The sequence below is a fragment of the Hemibagrus wyckioides genome, linkage group LG26, assembly GCF_019097595.1.
Source record: "Hemibagrus wyckioides isolate EC202008001 linkage group LG26, SWU_Hwy_1.0, whole genome shotgun sequence".
NCBI lineage: Eukaryota > Metazoa > Chordata > Actinopteri > Siluriformes > Bagridae > Hemibagrus > Hemibagrus wyckioides.
Window position 1 is genome coordinate 15,893,931 of NC_080735.1, and position 18,743 is coordinate 15,912,673.

The window sequence follows — 18,743 nt, forward strand, 5'->3', positions numbered from 1 at the left end:
ACAGGAAAGAGCACAATCTGCTCATAATGTAGAAAAAGAGGTGGTGATGTTGTAACATACATGCGAGAAACAAAGGAATTAGCTCAGCGGAACTATGTTCCATAATATTAAAGGTGAAACTTTTATTTTAAATATTACATTACATACAAAATTCCAGTGCTGAAAGAGGAATACACTACAAGAGGAATAAACTTCTGAGGTTTATCTTCTTATAACAGCATACTACAATGGCTAATATAAGTAAACTTAGCCAAACAAAGCTAAAGTACACTACAACCACTTATAAACAAATACGATTAGCTATTAAAATGCTCACCAATTATCGTACAAAAAATATGTGGTACATTCAAATAAGGTTTTGTTCATTACAATTCTAAGTAGATTCATCTTTCCGCTATTCACCGCTTCAGCATTGAAAAATAAAATACTCTGAAGTGCTGACGTTTGTTGATGCGGTGAAGCCCACGTGCATTCCATTAGCACTTGATGCTAAGTATTTTTTGTGTCATTTGAATCACACATGAAATTTTACCAACATATCTGAGGAAAATCCTGATTATTTTCTGTCATTTTTGTTCTTATTCTGCCTTGTTAAAAAGACTAAACAGCCAAATTCTAGCAATTTCTTAAGCCTAATTAGCATATCTTTTACTGTTTCAGTAATCTACTCCGAGCCGTGCTAAATAAAGTGCTAGTGTATATCAGATCCCTAAAGGAAGTTTACCGCATATTAAGCCACACAAACTAATTCATCTTGTGCTTCTGTGGCCTGACACCGCTGTTTTAGCTCTCTGTAGAATTTCGAATACAGCAGCAGCTGGCCGCTGTGTAGATGCATTCCACCGCATAAAAAGATAGTGAGCTGTGTGCTTCAGCCACTTTTTTGCTTCTTGCGAGACTGGGAGTTCATAACGTTATTGGATTTTGAAATTATACAGTATAAGGGTTTTTATATAAGTGCCGGCTATGATAGGAAAGGAAGTGACCACGCAGCATATCGGATTCGACGACTCGCCAGTCAGCTACGAGCGTCCTCTCTTACTGGATGCTTCTGTATTCTCTTCCTAGATATAAATATTCCTCGTGACAGTTTACGACACCATGACGAATTGTCTGTGCATGGCTGGATTGGTGCTATATTCTTCATGCTTGGTGATATTGTTGCCAAGGATACACGCTCGATATAACTGCCCTTGTCTATGTTTATGTCTGAAGAATGACAACTGTGTCTAACTTTGTATGTCTTCCAGAACTTCCAGAACTGGCTACTATTTCCAGTTTAGACATTATATAACAAAAATGAACTGGGATTGAGGGGATTTGGGCCAGGCAAGGTTTCTGTCAAATAATCAGTCAGTCAGTTATAGTCAATGTTTAGAGAGATTACTAAAGAAAATGCAATTTGGTACTCATTACATGTAAAGACAGATTTTCGTGAGAAAAGAGAAATGACCCCGGGTAATACACACCTATAGATCTATACAGGAGTTCATGCCGCCATGTAATTATCCGATCAGCCGATATGGCAGCAGCACAATGCGTACAATCATGCAGATACTGATCAAGAGCTTCAATTAATGTTCACGTCAGACATGGGAACTCAGGGTTAAAGCTGATCTCTGAGATTTTTAGACAAGGCGGTCTCTAGAACTTTACACAGAATGGATACAAAACAAAAAACATCCAGAAGACATGGGAGAATTCTCACTGTTCATTGCAATTAAGCACAAACATAATGGGAATAAATGCATCACAATATGCTGACCAGATGAAGCAGATGACCACATTATTTTGCTTATTCCGTCAGGCAAGAACAGGAATGAGGCTATAGTATAGATGAACATTTTTACATCATCTACCTGTTTTACCCCAGTCCTAGCACCTCAAGTGACCTTTCTGACCTTCAACCTCTTGGTGCAGGAGTAACTGTGTGAAAAGCTTATAACTGTCCATCAAATGGCATGTATGATCAATTTCAGGAAACGGGTTGTTTACAAATGTCAGCATTTGGTCCAATTAACTGCATTGTGAGCTGATTGTACCATGTGGTAATAAAGGGTTCTTTGACCTGTTGAATGTGAAGCACTGGTTAGTTACCTCACATATTTTACAATCATAGAGGTAGGTGTAACTATCAGTCTCCATCTCACACAGGAACTTTCCTCACTTTCACTCCATTGTGTTTTTTTTGTTTTTTGTTTTTTTTGTCGGAAACTATGTTCCACCAGACTCAATTAGTAGTAAACTCTCTGAGACAGAAACGAGCTAAACGATTTTTCATTATATAGCAAATCACGTTACACTGATTAGGTCTGTGTAAATATATTACATTTGACGCAGACACCATTTGCAAAACCGGATTAAGATAAACCGCTCTTTGTCCTTATAGCAGATGCTAGAACTGAGAAGCTGACGATTCTAAATACGCTGTCACAATTACGTTAACGATAGATTAACAACGATCCGAGGCTCGGCAAAGCACCAGTATATAAGTAGAGGAAATGACTCTAATGTTTGGTTAATAGAAATATAGCAATTGTTTATTTGTTTCATTAAATAAGACACTTTTGAAAGCTTGATTCTGTTTGGTCAGAAAGTATTGGTTTGTTTTCTATAACAAGAACTGTGGGCACTAAGCCTTTGTTATCACCACACAATACATCCCAGCTGATGAAGTTGGGGTCAGAGTGCAGGAGGAGCTATGATACAGTGCCCCTGCTTGGTGTTTGGTGATGCCTGGGCTTGAACCCCAATCCTCCAATCAACAACCCAGAGCCTTAACTACTTGAACTATCACTCAGTCGGTGTATATGGTATATATTAAACATGGTCACTTTATAGTAACAACTTAGACTGGGATTTAACCGGAGAAGGAATCTCCAGTGTTTGTAACAGACGTAAAGCTGTAATACAGACATCTTGATTAATTAAAAAAAGAGTGAGAGTTTGTAAGTGATAACAGGGCATAATGTAAGATATAAGACATTAAAAGTAAAAATAAATGGATAAAAATGATGTGCTTAATTGTAATGGTTGACATATACGTGATGAATAAGATGAATAAACAGTGTGAGCCCTTATTTGAATAGAATTAACTTTCCATTGGGGAGAATAAGTCCGGTTAACATCAGGCCTCATGACTCAACCCCATCGTTCAACTGTTTCCAATAACAACACAACCCCATAATGTTTTATTCCATTACATGGCATGATGCTGAATTATAGGAGAGAAGCTGGTGAAGTTGTACAAAGTTAATGCAGGGGTGCCAATAATAATTCTCCATCCATTAATACAACCATTTTGTGTAGCATGTATCTTACACAAGGGCTGTGGGAAGCCTGGAGGCTATCCCGGGGACAGCGTGGGAGACCCTGTACATTATCACTCACACACCCTTTCACAAACTACAGACAGTTTAGACATGCCAATCATCCTATAAGGAGTGTCTTTAGACTAGGATAACTTGGGATAAGTACTTTTCTTTCACAGTTGTACATCATTTTAACCTGTCACCAACGGCCACCATTTTGTCAAACTTCTAATTAATGATAAGCATGAAGCCCATTAACTATCTTCTTGATGTTTCTTCTTCTTATTATTATTTTTTAATAATATGTTGTACAAAAAAGTCGTCTATTAAACAAACAACTTTGGGATAAGTACGTTTCTTTCACAACTGTACATCATTTTGGCCTGTCACCAGCAACCACCATTTTGTCGAACCCACTAATTAGCCGATTAGCATGAAGCCCATTATCTATCTGCTTGATGTCTCTGATTATTATTATTATTATTATTATTATTTTTATTTTTATTTTTATTTATTTTTATTTATATTTTATATTTTTTTATTTTAAAGAATATATTCTACAAAAAAGTCTTCTATCAAACACAGTCCTTTGGGATAACTACTTTCTTTTCCCACCTGTACATCGTTTTTGGCCTGTCACCAACGATCTCCATCTTGTCGACCTCACATTCGCACATTTTCCCCGGATGTGCAGTGTTTCCAGGACAGTAGTGATGTTCCACAGACTGTCTGAAGAGTGTGATAGCAGTTGAACTGACAGCCGCTGAAAGCTTTAATAGAGTTATGTGCGCTAACTGGGCTGCCTAACGGTCTTGCGCCCTTTGTCTCCATGACCGCTGATACGATCGGTGATGCAGAGCTTCAACGAGAACTCGATCAGGAGCTTATGTTGTAGCTGGGGATTTCTAGTCCTTCTTATATATTTTTTTCTCTCTTTGTTTTTCTTCCCAAGATGCATGTTAATTCTTCAACATCAAACATGGCAGTGTGGGAATGTAATGTGTTATAAAATAGAATATAAACACTTGCAACATGCAAATTATAATGTGTAATTAAATTCTGTAGCCGTTAAGTTGCTAGGTGATAGCATTTAAGCTACTATTCAGAGCCTACAGCAGGCTAGTTTGTGTATGTTGTAACTAGTTCAGCTAGTTTTGGGCGAGTGAAAACGCTTTGTGTAAATAAAAGTGTGTGTAAAAACAATCTCTGAGAGCACTTAGCTTGTTTACATGACTTCTTTTTCGTGTATCTTTGTTCAAGCTCCCTCTGGCTAACTGTTAGGAGGATTGTTAGCAGCTAACAGGGTTAGACTAGCCAAAGAACGATTTCTGGTTCAGTTAATGTTAATCAATCTATCTGATGGTGTTCTGATATTGTTAATGCTGTAGAACATCATGAAACAATTTAGTTTCATTGCTTATGTTTTAGTAGCTCTCTCACTGTTATAGAAACAATAATATATTATAATAAATACCGTATTGTTCCGAATATAAGACGATATTTTTTTCATGGAAATGCATCTCAGTAAACGATCTCGTCCTATATTCGAGCTCTAGACTTTTACACGTCAATACACCCGCAAAAATAGGACCGCCATGCTAACGTGTCTCGCTGACGGGACCAAACTTCCCCCATACGTGATTTTAAAGCGCAAGACAGTACCCAAAGAGGCAATACCCGCTGAAATTTTCGTTCGTGCTCAGAAAAAAAGGCTGGATGGAGACTGAGCTAGTGGAATAGACTGACTGACAGGAATGACATGATGATTTGAGGAGCCAAGTTTGGCAAGATAAAACAGTTCATTGCACTTCTGATTATTGCTGTACTGTTTGTTGCAGTATGTTTATTGCAATATTTTTTATTGCTCTACTGTTTGTTGCAGTATGTTTATTGCACTATTATTAATTACACTTTGTTATCCAATCACGCCTGTTATTTTTCTCTCTGAGGTAGGCTTCTACTGTTAATGAAATATTGGTAGGCTATGTATTTTTTCACAATGAGATGCACAGTCTAACTGTTATTAAATCCAGATGGACTGCAGGTTATATGTTATGCCAGATGTAAATTATTTTCAAATTAAAGCATTTTCTTTATAAAAGACAAGAGTTGGTCTTCAAAATGCATTTTTCCAAAAGGTACACTTTGAAAAGTGAGGGTCGTCTTATAATCAGGGACGTCTTATATTCGGGACAATATGGTACATTAACATACACCTGTGATTTGACATGCAGCCAAAACTACTGTTTTGTAATGGAGAATTCAACAGGCGTGTACAGTGGGATAACAGATATATTTTACATGTACTTTTATTTAGTGCACGAAAAACCATAACAATTAGCTGGATGAAGTCACACCCCCTGAAAATGGCCCAGTGGATTGAAAAACTTTAATCTATTTATAAACTGGAATGTATGACTGGCCGACCCCGACTGAACCTGGACATTTTAATACAAAGGTGGACACCTATTATTGATGCATGGAAAATGAACTGATCAATAAGGAACTTTTATTTATTCCTTGTGTTTATTTATTTATTTTTTTATTTGTAAATTTTTTTTTTTTTTTTTTTTTAATTTTAAATATTATTATGATTGATTATTTATGTATTTATTTATTTTGGGTTTTAAGTGTTTAAGTTTTTCCTTATCTTATTTTTGGTTGTTTATTTAAATCACTGCTGTTGTCCAGTTGCTGTTGTCCGATTAATGTCCAGTTCATTTTTTTTCATCGTGTTTCAAAATAAATAAATAAATAAATAAATAAATAATTATTACTACAACATTGCTGCAACATTTAAACCTGTTTTTTGTTGTTGAAACCTTTTCTAAAATCTAAACACACCTATTGTGGTACATTTGACAGATTTGATGGATGGCCATAGACTATGACAATTATTGTCATTTTCGAAGGATATCTAACATTTTTCTCATCTTTAAAGGTGATAATTCATTTATCTGCTTACATAATAATATAAATCTATTTAATAATGTAATATGTATATCATAATGTATATCTATTCATAATTCATTGTAAATATACCACTGTGCACTTCTGGTTAGATGCTAACTGCATTTCAGTGGCTTTGTAAAGTTGAATCTAATCTAATCTAATCTAATCTAATCTAATCTAATCTAATCTAATCTAATCTAATCTAATCTAATCTAATCTAATCTAATAAATATGGCTGCAGAATGTGTTTCTAGTTTATCGTGAGCCACTTCCTTTGGAGTTGTGTGTAGTGTATTATGTATTGTGAAGTTTGGCCCGTTCCTGGTAACAACTCCAACATGAATCTATATAACGATTGCTTCGTTTTCAATGCAATGCAAATCAAATGTACTAGTGATGGACGATTTTATTACACGCCTCATGAAAGACGTTCGTTTTTTGTAATATTTGCTACGCGGATGCGTAACAGAAAATCATTTCACAAAAAAAAAATTGAAAGAAGAAAAGGTGTGCAGGGTGCAGAGAGATGCGATGCGTATGAGACGAGAGCTCGCATTTCAGATTGTGAACTGACTGTGTTGAACAAATGAGGTGTCAAGAGCACAAGAAAAAACCTGGTTAAAGATGTAATGTTTCTTGTCCTAGATGCCTGTAGAAGGGACATACATATGGCACATGGGCCTATAGACGAGTGCAAGTATAGAGTGTACACAGTGAAATACGAGACTGTTTGCTGGTGGGTCAGTAAGTCACTGAGTCAAAGAGCCTCTTTTGTAGGTGTGTGTGTGTGTGTGTGTGTGCCAGTCTATCTAAAGAGTCACCTAAGAAACCAACCGGCTGCTGGCAGTAATTTAGGACGGCCCAGGAGTTCTTGGAAGGAGGGTTGTGTGTACTCCTTATATAGTCTCTCTCGTAAGTCATGCAGTGTATTAACTTGCAATAAATAAATTAAAAGTCAGGATTTCATTTCATGTTTTCACAAAATACTGACCTTACAGATTTTTCCAAACAATTGAGTCATCACTGTCCCATTGTGTAAGTGAATCAGGGTTCGTCACCACCTAGGGAGCTAGACAGTTGATTGAGACACACCCCAGGTTTTTTCCCTCCAGAAGCCAGCTGTTAGTCTGGATTAGACTTTTCCAGCTACCGCACAGCATTTCATCATTCAGTCACACAAAACACACTACAGCAAGGAGTGCCAGGTGTAAGTGACAGGGCTGTGTAGATGCAGGTAGAGATCAATTACACGACTAATTCTACAAGAAACGTCGTGTTTTCCTAAATATTAAACGTCTTTCTTTAATTCAAGCGGTTCATTTTAAATAGATTTCGACATGAGAGTGTGTTTTAAAGCTCAATTCCTGTACTTCAAGCAGTTGAGTTGGAAGAGAAAAAAAAGGTATGAAAACAAGAAAATAATTTATTTTTAAGAAAATAGAAGGGAAAAAACAAGGCAGGGAAAAAAAATCAGAAATAAAATGAAAAAGCGAAAGATTATAAAGACATTAAAAAAAAGAAAAAAAGAAAAAGAAAAACAAATATAAGATAAAAAAAAAAAATAAAGCAAAGCAAGAAATGCAGTGACTTCAGAACAAGAAAATAAATTAGACAAGACAGAAAATAAATGTATATTTATTTATATGCATACTTTATGTATATTTATCGCTTACCTATTATATAATAAAATAGACAAAATTAGAAAAAACAACAAGAGAAAATAAACAGAAAGAAGGAAAAAATGACAAGAATTATAAAATAAATATAAAAGGTTAGGAATAAATGTAGGGAATAAAAGAAATAAGAAGCCTTAAGGAAATGAAAGGAAAACAAATAATAATCCAGACAAGACAAGGAAATAAAGACGCTTCCACCCGACAATCCTGGGTCCTGTCTCAAATCACCTACTTCCACCCTAAATAGTATGTCTAATATGAGCAGTAACCGTAGTAACCGCGCTATTCAGACATACTATTAGTTGCGGTTTGGGACGTTGCCTTCAAAACACACTGAAAGAAAGACAGACACGCCCTCATGACACAGAGCCGCCCTTAGGCTAAACCCCGCCCATCTGACACCCCATTGGAGCATGCCTGACATGCGATAGCTGTGATTGGTTCTTGTGCTTGTCAATCGTTCTTTATTTTTTTTTATTTATTGTCCGGTGAAGCACACGGGTTCGTGTTTCGGTGTGGGTACTGGAGAGGGAGGAAGTGAATAATTTAAATGTCTCAAATAGCCCAAAGGAACGGAAGGGTATTGTTTGATACCGGGAGAGTCGTTTTCTCGTTAACTTTGTCCTGTCAGTTGTCAGTCGTGCCTTTGTTTACTGTCGCTCAGTGCTTTCTAAAGTAGACAGAGAGAGAGAGAGATAGACGGTGCGTGACATTCCCATTAAGGCAGATCGTGAGGTGTGATCATTAATTAGACAGATCAAGAGGGTATGGTGCTTTATCGGAGAGAATCTCAGGTTTGTGTGAACAAAGAAGATTAACGGTTTCCGTTTTCTGGGAAGAAACCGGAATAACTCGTTAAAAGCGCTGTGTGGTTCCTTATACGAGTCGAGCGGATGGCAAGATGGCAACAACAACAATAACAACAACAACAACAACAAAAGGACTGACCAGTGAAGAGACAGACACAACAAACAGCGCCACATTATCTACAATGGCAGCATCTTTAGCTTTAAACAACAGGGTTTACTCTCTGGACGACTTGGAAACAGTGGCCACTGTCGGTGAGTTACTTTTCATACACTAAAGTCACATCAGGAAACTTTGTATCACTGGTCACTTTTACACTGGACAACAGAGACGCGGTGTAATATCCTTCCTACAGCAATTCTGCGTTCTGATTGGCCGGCAGCTCTGACAGTAGTTCCGGCTGTAATTTAAATCGCTCGCCTGAACGCGTTATCGTTTCCATAGTGACGGCTCATTCACAGGGCCTCGTATGATTAAAACATGTTATTTAACAAGAAATATAAACCACAGCACGGTTTCATGCTAAAACCTGTCAGAAAATGTGCATTATTTTAAAAATAGTTCCATCTGTAACTTGAACAATTGGTTAATATCAACACGTCATTGTTTCCATAGTAACAGATGCTCCACATAATCAATACTTCGATAATAAAGTGGCTAAAAATAAAGCCACCACACAACTCACGGTCTAAGGAGTGTTATTCTAACAAATGGTGTAATTTTTCATAAGTTGATACGGCGACGCATTCTTTATTTATGAAGGAGTCTCCAGTGTCGGCATTTTCTCAGTCAGTTATTTGTCCACTTTGGAAAGAGTTTCTTGATAACATAGCAGACCTGTTTTGTCATTTGACCTTAAAGAGAAAGAAAGAAATGAAAGGAATGTCTTTGTGAAATGTTTAAGATGGTTACAGCAAGTGATAACAGGATTGTAGTTTGATTTTAACAGACCGTCTGCATCATTAAGGTGGTTTAGACACCAGGTCACGTTTGCTGCCGTCCGAATCCATGTGTAATTGTTTCCGGCGTCGCCAGAAGTGTTGATCTGATTTCAGACATGCTTGAGTCTATAGAACCCCTGGTTCGTTTGTCTTACGTCATCATAAATGTGAATGGAGAACACAACCACTGACTTACAATTTGCATAATTACTCACATTAAGCACCTATGGATGCAGTGCAGGTCCCAAGCCAGGAAGGGCATCCAGCGTAAAACCTGTGCCAGGTTGTTATGCGGACCAGTTCGTTCGCTGTGGCGACCCCTCACACACACACACAGGAATCGTGGCACAGTTCCAGTGCAACTGAACTCGCACCACTGTCTACAGGAAGTCTCGGGTTCAGAACCACACTGCGATTCCTGCTCCACTTGACAGCTTTCACACAATTTTTCGTGCAAACCGTGCTCTGTTTCGGACCAAACTGGCTGTTGTTGTTTAATAGGGGTAGTGGTGGCTCAAGTGGTTAAGGCTCTGGGTCGTTGACCGGAAGATCAGAGGTTCAAGCCCCAGCACCACCAAGTTGCCACTGTTGGGCCCTTGAGCAAGGCCCTTAACCCTCTCTGCTCCAGGGGCGATATCATGGCTATCAGGAGCCATATCATGGCTGACCCTGCGCTCTGACCCCAACCTCCAAGGATGGGATATGCGAAGAAAGAATTTCACTGTGCTGTAATGTATATGTGACAAATAAAGGCTGTTTCGTTTCGTTAATAAATGTAAAATATAATCTCTGAGAAATTGCTGAGGTGTATGAGGAATAAAACACTTCAGGATGCTCTGCTATTGGGAAAATATCAACCAACTTCAGGTTGGGGGCATTGCTTCATGTAGGGCCATGTTACACACATTCTTCTTCCTCTTCTTCTTCTTCTTCTTCTTCTTCTTCTTCTTCTTCTTCTTCTTCTTCCTCTTCCTCTTCCAGTTTTCCACATTTTCCATTTTTACCTATTCAGCTTATTGGAAATGTTTCCAGAAGTCACATTCAGACAAGCCAAACTTAAATGACGATCCTGACACGATGCATTAATGTAGTTCAGCAGTACTTTCCCATTCTTATCGCACTATTCCACTCAACAAACTAAAATCGCATACCATGCTAGTCTGTTTTGTGTCCAGTCTTCTGCATTTTCTAGATTTGTAAACACTTTTGAACGGAAGGGGCGGAGTTTCCGATGCTCGCGGAAGCGCACGGCAATGATCATGACGCAGGCGGAAAGTTTTAATAGAGACAGGGATCGGCGGTGTGTGTAACGTCACTGTCCATGAAATCGCTAAATATTTTACAGCTTGACTCGGATAGAGGACACAGGGAGGCATGGTCATCTAATATTTGTCATTTTTTAGAATAGAATATATTTATTGTCATTGTAACTTGTACAATGGAATTAAAAGTGCTGTTCAGTCAGTGCATTATTCATTGTACTATAAAACTAAAAAAAGGAGCATAAAAAATAGCTAAAAATAAAAAAACATAAAAAGATCAGAAAAAACACAAAACCATACATTCAGTCATCCATCAGATCGCACAATCCCTTGTTTCACTAGCAGCATGTGATGTTTTGGTTCTATTTAGTGCTGTGGAATAGAAGCTGTTACTGAATCTATTTGTCCATGATTTGTTCCGTCTACCTGATGGCAGAAGTTCAGATAGATGGTGTCCAAGGTGCGAGGTGTCCTTTATGATGTTCTGGGCATTTTTGAGACAGCGTGAGGTGAGGGCAGCTGGCAATCTTCTGGGCCGTGTTAATGACCCTTTATATGTGAATATTGTCACTCATGTTAATGTCAGTGTCTGTACCAACAGTGTAAAGTTCCTGGATTTGTTCAGATGAGACGCAGTCGATCAAAAGCAGGACCTGGAACCGTAAATATTTCTAAGTGAACTGTTAATTTTGGATAAGTAATTATTTAAAAAATACAAATACAGTATATAAACAGTGATTTTTTAGGTTTAATAGTTCTATTAAAAAGCCACTCATTCCGCCGGCGTTTCTTTGAGATGCGTTGTTGTAACAGGGACTCGGAGGTGATAAATTCGCCATATTTTTAGATTTGTTAGTGTAGTGAGTTTTTCCTGTAATTGTGTATCTGGACTCTGACATTTCTCCCTACACAGGAGAGAGACTTCCTCACCATAATCGCAGCTCCGACACCTTTTAATTAGTTTTGTTCGGCACGTTCACGCTCCGCTGACAGAAGTGTTGGAAAGCGATATTTTTGTGTATAGTCTGGTTGAGAATGAGTGTAAAACAGAGCGCTGGTATTGTTTAAAGGTGTGTTTGTTGAGGTGAGTCCAGATGGGGCGATGTGGGTGAAGTGCAAAGCTAATGGAACCATTTCTTTTCTTTTCAAAGTCTTCAACAATTTACACAAAGCCACGGTCAGAGTGTAGATAAACGGGAGGTGGTGGTAGAGTTTTTTTTTTCTTTTCTCCTGACCGGTGTTTTAGCCTGCTCAACCATTCACCTGCATTATAACAGAGTTTCAACACAATAAACAAACACACAAATTTCAGCTTATGCTTTTTTGCAAGAATACAAAATCAAGCAAATTTGCTCACAACACTGTGAAATTTTGAAGGGAGTAATAGTAGCACTGGACTTTTCCACAGCATTACTATACCTGGATCTCTAAATATTTCAACGCCTTACTTACTCCGATCAGGCATAACATTATGAGCACTGAGAGGTGAAGTGAATAACACTGATGATCTCCTCATTATGGCACCTGTTAGCGGGTGGGATATATTAGGCAGCAAGTCAACATTTTGTCTTCAAAGTTGATGTGTTAGAAGCAGGAAAAATGGACAAGTGTAAGGATTTGAGTTTGACGAAGGGCCAAATTGTGATGGTCAGTATCTATCAAACGTGTTCACAGGAAGAAACAGTGGTGAACCGGAGACAGGGTCATGGGCGGCCAAGGCTCACTGATGCATGTGGGGAGCAAAGGCTGGCCCGTGTGATCCGATCCAACAGACGAGCTACTGTTGCTCAAATTGCAGAAGCAGTTAATGCTGGTTCTGATAGAAAGGTGTCAGAATACACAGGGCATCACAGTTTGTTGCATTTTGGCAGCAAAAGGGGGACCAACATAATATTAGGCAGGTGGTTATAATGTTATGCCTGATCGGTGTATATACTTATACAGAGGAATAATGTTATGTTAAATATATATAATTTCTGTAAATATTTTTGGCTTTTCTGGCCACTTCTGCTATTGTTCCTGAAATGCAGAATGAGACAGGAACATCTTTTTTTCTTCTTTTTTTTTTTTACATAAAACACACACACACACACACAATTTGATAATAAGGTTCTACATACTTTTCCAGGTTATATATAATAGTAAAGAATAGAAAAAGAATTGATGCAGCTTTAACTAAAAGTGTACATTAGTCACGCTTTGGCAAGCGGTCATGCTATATGATGTGCTATTTTGCCAAATATCAGGAAATATATTCCTACTGCTCAAATTTCATCCAAATGTTAATGAGATTATAATTTTACAGCCAGATAATGAACATTAGCAGTAAAATTACTTCATAGCTATTTTCACTTTCCCAAACATAAAAGAGGAAGGCACCATCGTCATTTTTGTAGGGTCAGCTTTAATGATTTTGATTTATTTTCATTCACAGACACTTTTCCTGTAGCTGACATTAGATTTTGTCATCAGCCAGGGATTCATGCTTCATACAGAAGTAACGACGTAGCGAAGCACATCAACAATACAGCTCTGTGAGGAAATCTCTGGAGTTAGCTTAATGCTAAACCTCCTGATTCCTGGCCTCCTAATGACAGACCGCTTTTCATAGGTTTATCTACCCAGGATATTTAGGAAAGTATCGAGTAAAAATAGGACTTAGACATAAACGAGACTAATGTGGATTGTTTTTGTATGAAAATGTAAGTAGCAACTGAAACAGTGATTCAAGTAGAGACAGAACAGAAACAGGAACATGTTGACATTGTAGACAATTTATTTTTAGTCATGTTATCGTGTGTGTGTGTGTGTGTGTGTGTGTGTATGTATGTGTTTGTGGTACTCCTTTTGGCCTCTTTGGTCATTGGTGTGTGAATTTGAAAGGACAGCTCCTCCTCTAGGGTCTGAGGAATGAGATCTAGGTCATGTTAGGATGCACACACACACACACACACACACACATACTTGCACACTATATATTACCTCAGAGTTTCACACCTGCAAGTGCTAACATGTTTTCTTTACTTGGTTAAAGGCGTTTGATGATAAAGATAGTGTTTTGCTGCTGTGTAAGCACTGACGATTTGAATTTGGAATTGTGTGTGTGTGTGTGTGTGTGTGTGTGTGTGGTTATAAAGCTTGTATAGACTGAAAATAAATGATGCTGCTCAGACGATGCTGCTCTGCCTATTCCATAACCTTAAAACGTTCAAACAGCTCATTTGCCTTTCAGCCGAAACACGCAGCACGCTGTATGATGAACACGAGCTCAGTCTCATGCGTAGCGTCTCTGTAATTAACGTCCTTACACAGATTCTTTCCACGACGCTTTTGAAAGGTTGATTCGCTTTCGTTTGCATCATTTTCATTTCTGTACTAACAAAAGGGATTTGTGTGTTGATGTGATGAAGGAGATGTTTGGAAGGAGTTTCCAGTGTCAGGGCTTAAAGGTACATTTGGTAAGATTTGTTTCAAATGTTTTGACTTTGAAATGACTTTTTTGTTCAGTTTCACTAAGCTCCTGAACCCAAGACTTATGGTGGTTCGAATGGAATTAGTGTATAAGTTTCCATGAGCCCTCATGACGTCACTTTCAACCACACTTGGACTCTATAAACACTTACTTTTATGAGGATGTGAAGGGAGGTTGGGGGGTGTGGCTATAAAATGACTGACAAGAAGCCAATCCAGATATTCCAGGCCTGAAGGCAGGTTTCCAAAATGTAAATACTCTTGTTGTAAGATAGCATTTCTTTAGCATAATTTTTCACGATTCGTATTATTAAGAAACGCAACAAGCTGGATATTTTTGAAGTTTTATCAGAAAGTAAATGACAGTTTATACCTGCTGCAGTGTGAATGATAACAAGAACGTACTTGTTTCATGGACCTTCTACAACGTTAAATGTAACTGCAAATGGATAAAAAGTGTGACGTGTTTAATAAATAAACCAATGTTAACATTTAGATATTGCTCGTTATCAAGGTCATTAAGGTTGGTAACGGTGACTTTTTTTTATCATTAAAGTAAATGTTTATATCAAACCTATTTCTGCTCTCTGAGATGAAATAGAAAATTAGAAATTCTTTCTTCGCTTATCCCAGCCTTGGAGGTTGAGGTCAGAGCTCAGGGTCAGCCATGATACAGCACCCCTGGAGCAGAGAGGGTTAAGGGCCTTGCTCAAGGGCCCAACAGTGGCAACTTGGCGGTGCTGGAGCTTTAACCCCTGTTCTTCTGGTCAACGACCCAGAGCTTTAACCACTTGAGCCACCACCGCCCCTAGATGCTCTAAGTGCTTGTTCATAAGCATCTAAAATATGAAGGTGTGTATCTTCAACCTGTAAAATTCTGTCAGGTTATCCAACAGAGGGAAAAACACACGTCTCACACTGACTCATTTTATATCAGCCAGAAAATGATTCATTTGTTTATACCGATTGAAAATGTGTGATAAGTCGATTTCCATTCCGTCGGTGGAAAAAAATGGCTAAAGATGATCAGAAGATTTCCAGTGATTTCCAGTGTCCTATGAGCTGTCATTCATATACTGCCTCATTTAGAAACTACACTGAATGAAAATAATGCCAAGTAATTAAATGTTAATGAATGCGTGTAGGGAATTTCATTGTGGAGGGGGGAAAAAAAAAATGTTATTAAAGGATATAACTCGGCCCGCTTGGGAAGGAGACCTCCAGCTGAACCGCAGCAGAATGACAAGCATACAGCATTAGGCCTAGCATAAAAAATCCAATTTGCTGACTCTGTGCTCGGACGCCACGGATTTACAGCCTGTGACGAATCAGTTACGCTCTCATCTCGACGCTCCTGTTACAGATTTTAACATTACCATGATTAAGAAAGAGCTCATTTTCATGAATCAGCGCTATCTACAGCTCCCTCATGGTTTGGCTTGACATGAATCACAGCAGAGAGTAGGTGCGGCGGAGAAGCCATGCGTCACGCTTTTCTGATTTACAGTTTCGGAAAGCTGAGGTAACTTTCTCCCGAATATAAGGAAGCTTTTCTGTATCACTACATAAACATGGAAATGGGTGGTACTCGGAAACGTCTGCTGCGTGTACACACACGAATCGGTTCAGGAAGACTGTGCTGTTTGGGAGATTCTTGGAAAAAAAACAAACAGTCCGTCAGGCGGATTAGGGTGGTCACTGCGGTATTAACGGGCGTGTTTAGTTTTGAGAATGACCCACGTTTCTTGGAATTAACCAGAAAAGTATTCTGTGGTCTAGTCAGATTTGCATCCACTTTTCTGAGACGTCTTGTTTCTAGCAGTTCGGTGTTTGTGCATCATTTAAGTGGAAAAATCATGTCGACCCACCAGAATAAATTAAGGTCAAGTAACATGACGGCGATTCGGCATAATGAATCTTTTATTGAATGAAAGTTGCTTGAAGCCAATGTTTTAGCGCTTATAATGCTATGTAATGGGATTGTCATACAGTTGAGGGAGGGAAAAAATGTACATCTTTATGATTTTTTAATGGAAAAATGAAAAGTCTACTTTTCTGTTTAACATTTACGGCACATTTATAAACTGAACGCTAATTCACATGGTTTTTATTTTTTATAAGACAGTTAGCGCTCACACATATTAAGGAAATGAATCAAAACTGTGAATAAAATATATCATAACAGATTGTAATGTTATAAAAATATTATTCCGGCAGCATTCTGATAGATGACGATCTGAAACAGGGCTGTTTTTCAATATGTCTGAGGAGATTCAGTTAGCAGACTATGCCAAGTGCAGTTTACTGGCTGATTTTAGCTGAAAGGAGTCTTTTCTTAGTACTGTTCCAAGACATCTGAGAGAAAGGTTGATATTCTTAATGTATCTGTTTGGATTTTACTGACACGTCTGTCTTCGTCTACAAGACAACCTCCTGCTAGTACACCTCAGAAATTAGCTGAGCTCTGCTTAGAGTCCAAAGTTTTCAGTTTTCTGCTCTTCAAGTAGTCAACTGTGAGGACCGTGTTGCTAACACGGTCCTCACAGCTGACTACTTGAAGAGCAGATTTCCTGTAAAATAGTGATTTAAATAAAGTAATTGAATTTTTTTATCATCTAAGAGTGATACACATATTGTGAAAACTTTTGCCATGTCCCTCGCCCCTGAGGAAATTAATTTTGTCGTGTAAGAAGTGATTAGCGTGGTCACTCGGCGAATTTCTTTAATTCGGTCACATGACCTAAATGAACTCACTCAGTTCATGCCCACTCGTAATCTCATGTGCTGCTACTTACGGCTTTGGACACACGTCGTTTATCCCGTCGAAGGATTTTCTCTTTGCTGCTGTATGTAAAAAATGTCATGTAGCAAAATTCCTGCTGATTAGCAAGTTCTGTATTTGCACTCCACAATCCACAGAGAGCTTTCTCATGGTCAGGATTTGTGCTGGAATGACCCAGTGATAGTCTCCATGGCGAAACACATTGTTCGTGTTGTTTGGGGTTATGTGTAAATAGCTAGGAATGTGTGAGACGCAGAGTCTGAGAGGTTCGGGGCACAATATCGTTTTGTCTTTAAGAAAACAGTCAGCGCTTTCCCAGTTGATCGGTTTTAATTCTAAATGGATTTATTTCAATCGGAAACACGTCTAGGCGAGCCGGGCTTGGCAGACTAGCAAATACTTATGAGTAATAGTAAACAGATTTTTCCTTTTTTTACTCAATGTATTGTTATTTCTCACTTTTGTCACATTTTGCATGCCATACACATTAGATTCAGTTAGATTCAGGCTAGCAATGAAGACTCCACAATCAACTCCAGAAGTATTGGCACCCCTCGTGACATTAGGTGATATTTTAAATGTAAGCATGGGGCAAATCTAATACTCTCAGATTTTTATAAAATAACTTAAAGTAAAACACGTTTCGCTCCCCCTAGGCAAAACACTCTTTTCAAAAGTATTGGAATTTGCTACCCTGTAGTGTGTAATAAGATTGAAGATTCTAGATTCGTGCATGTACATTTCAGTACTTAATACCGAGAATCTGACTCTCTGTCGATTTGGCTGTGTGTTTGGAATTTGGATTCTATTATAACCAATGACCAAGGAGTATTCTAACTTCGTGGAGGAGGTAAAATATTCCCGAATGTGTCAAACAAATTCATTACACACAATTTGCTCTCAAGTCTACTGTGATTAGACTTGCCAGCATGTCAGCAGGACTATTTTAGGAACATTGGAACATAAACACAATACAAAAACAGATTTATGACAATTTATGTAATATTTGATTTGGTTCTGAAATGTGTTGTCTTCATAAATATACTATTTCTGCCTGGTATTGTTAATAAAATATCCGAACGATCATTTATGATCAGTTGAAATCGTAGCATGTTCACACACACACTCTGGTGAAGAATGTCTCGGAGGTTTCATATCAGTTCAGATCACATAGCAGACCAGAAGACGCGACGCAGTACAGAGTTATCGCTCGTGCTTAGCCATTCTTCACGTGTTCCTTCATGCAGTCTTCCTCTCTTACCGCGCAAGTGTTGCTTGCTTTCTCTGGGTATAAGCATGTAGACGCAATGGCTTCCGAACAATGACTCGTTGTATGAGGTGACAGCATTCCATTTCACTTATATCATGTAACGGATGTGATTGTTCCCTGTGCGTTCCTTTATGTTGAGCAATTACGTAAGGTCACCCTCTGAAAAAGTCGTAAAGATAAGATCTGTTTGTCGGCATTTCAGTGAAAGTTTTATGTAAGGAGATGTGTGTTTAGTATCTTTGGAAGGAGTCTCTAGTGTCAGCGCAGCTTT

General features: G+C 38.3%; 1 protein-coding gene across 1 annotated transcript in view; it reads left to right on the top strand.

Moving 5' to 3' along the window:
* The first annotated feature begins 8,408 nt into the window (after window positions 1–8,408).
* prkx (protein kinase X-linked) overlaps window positions 8,409–18,743 on the top strand; it is a 39,368-nt gene continuing 29,033 nt past the window's right edge. Inside the window, exon 1 of the mRNA XM_058380515.1 lies at window positions 8,409–9,000. Coding sequence (XP_058236498.1) covers window positions 8,841–9,000 — 160 coding nt within the window. The 5' untranslated portion in view covers window positions 8,409–8,840. The remainder of the gene's footprint in view (window positions 9,001–18,743) is intronic.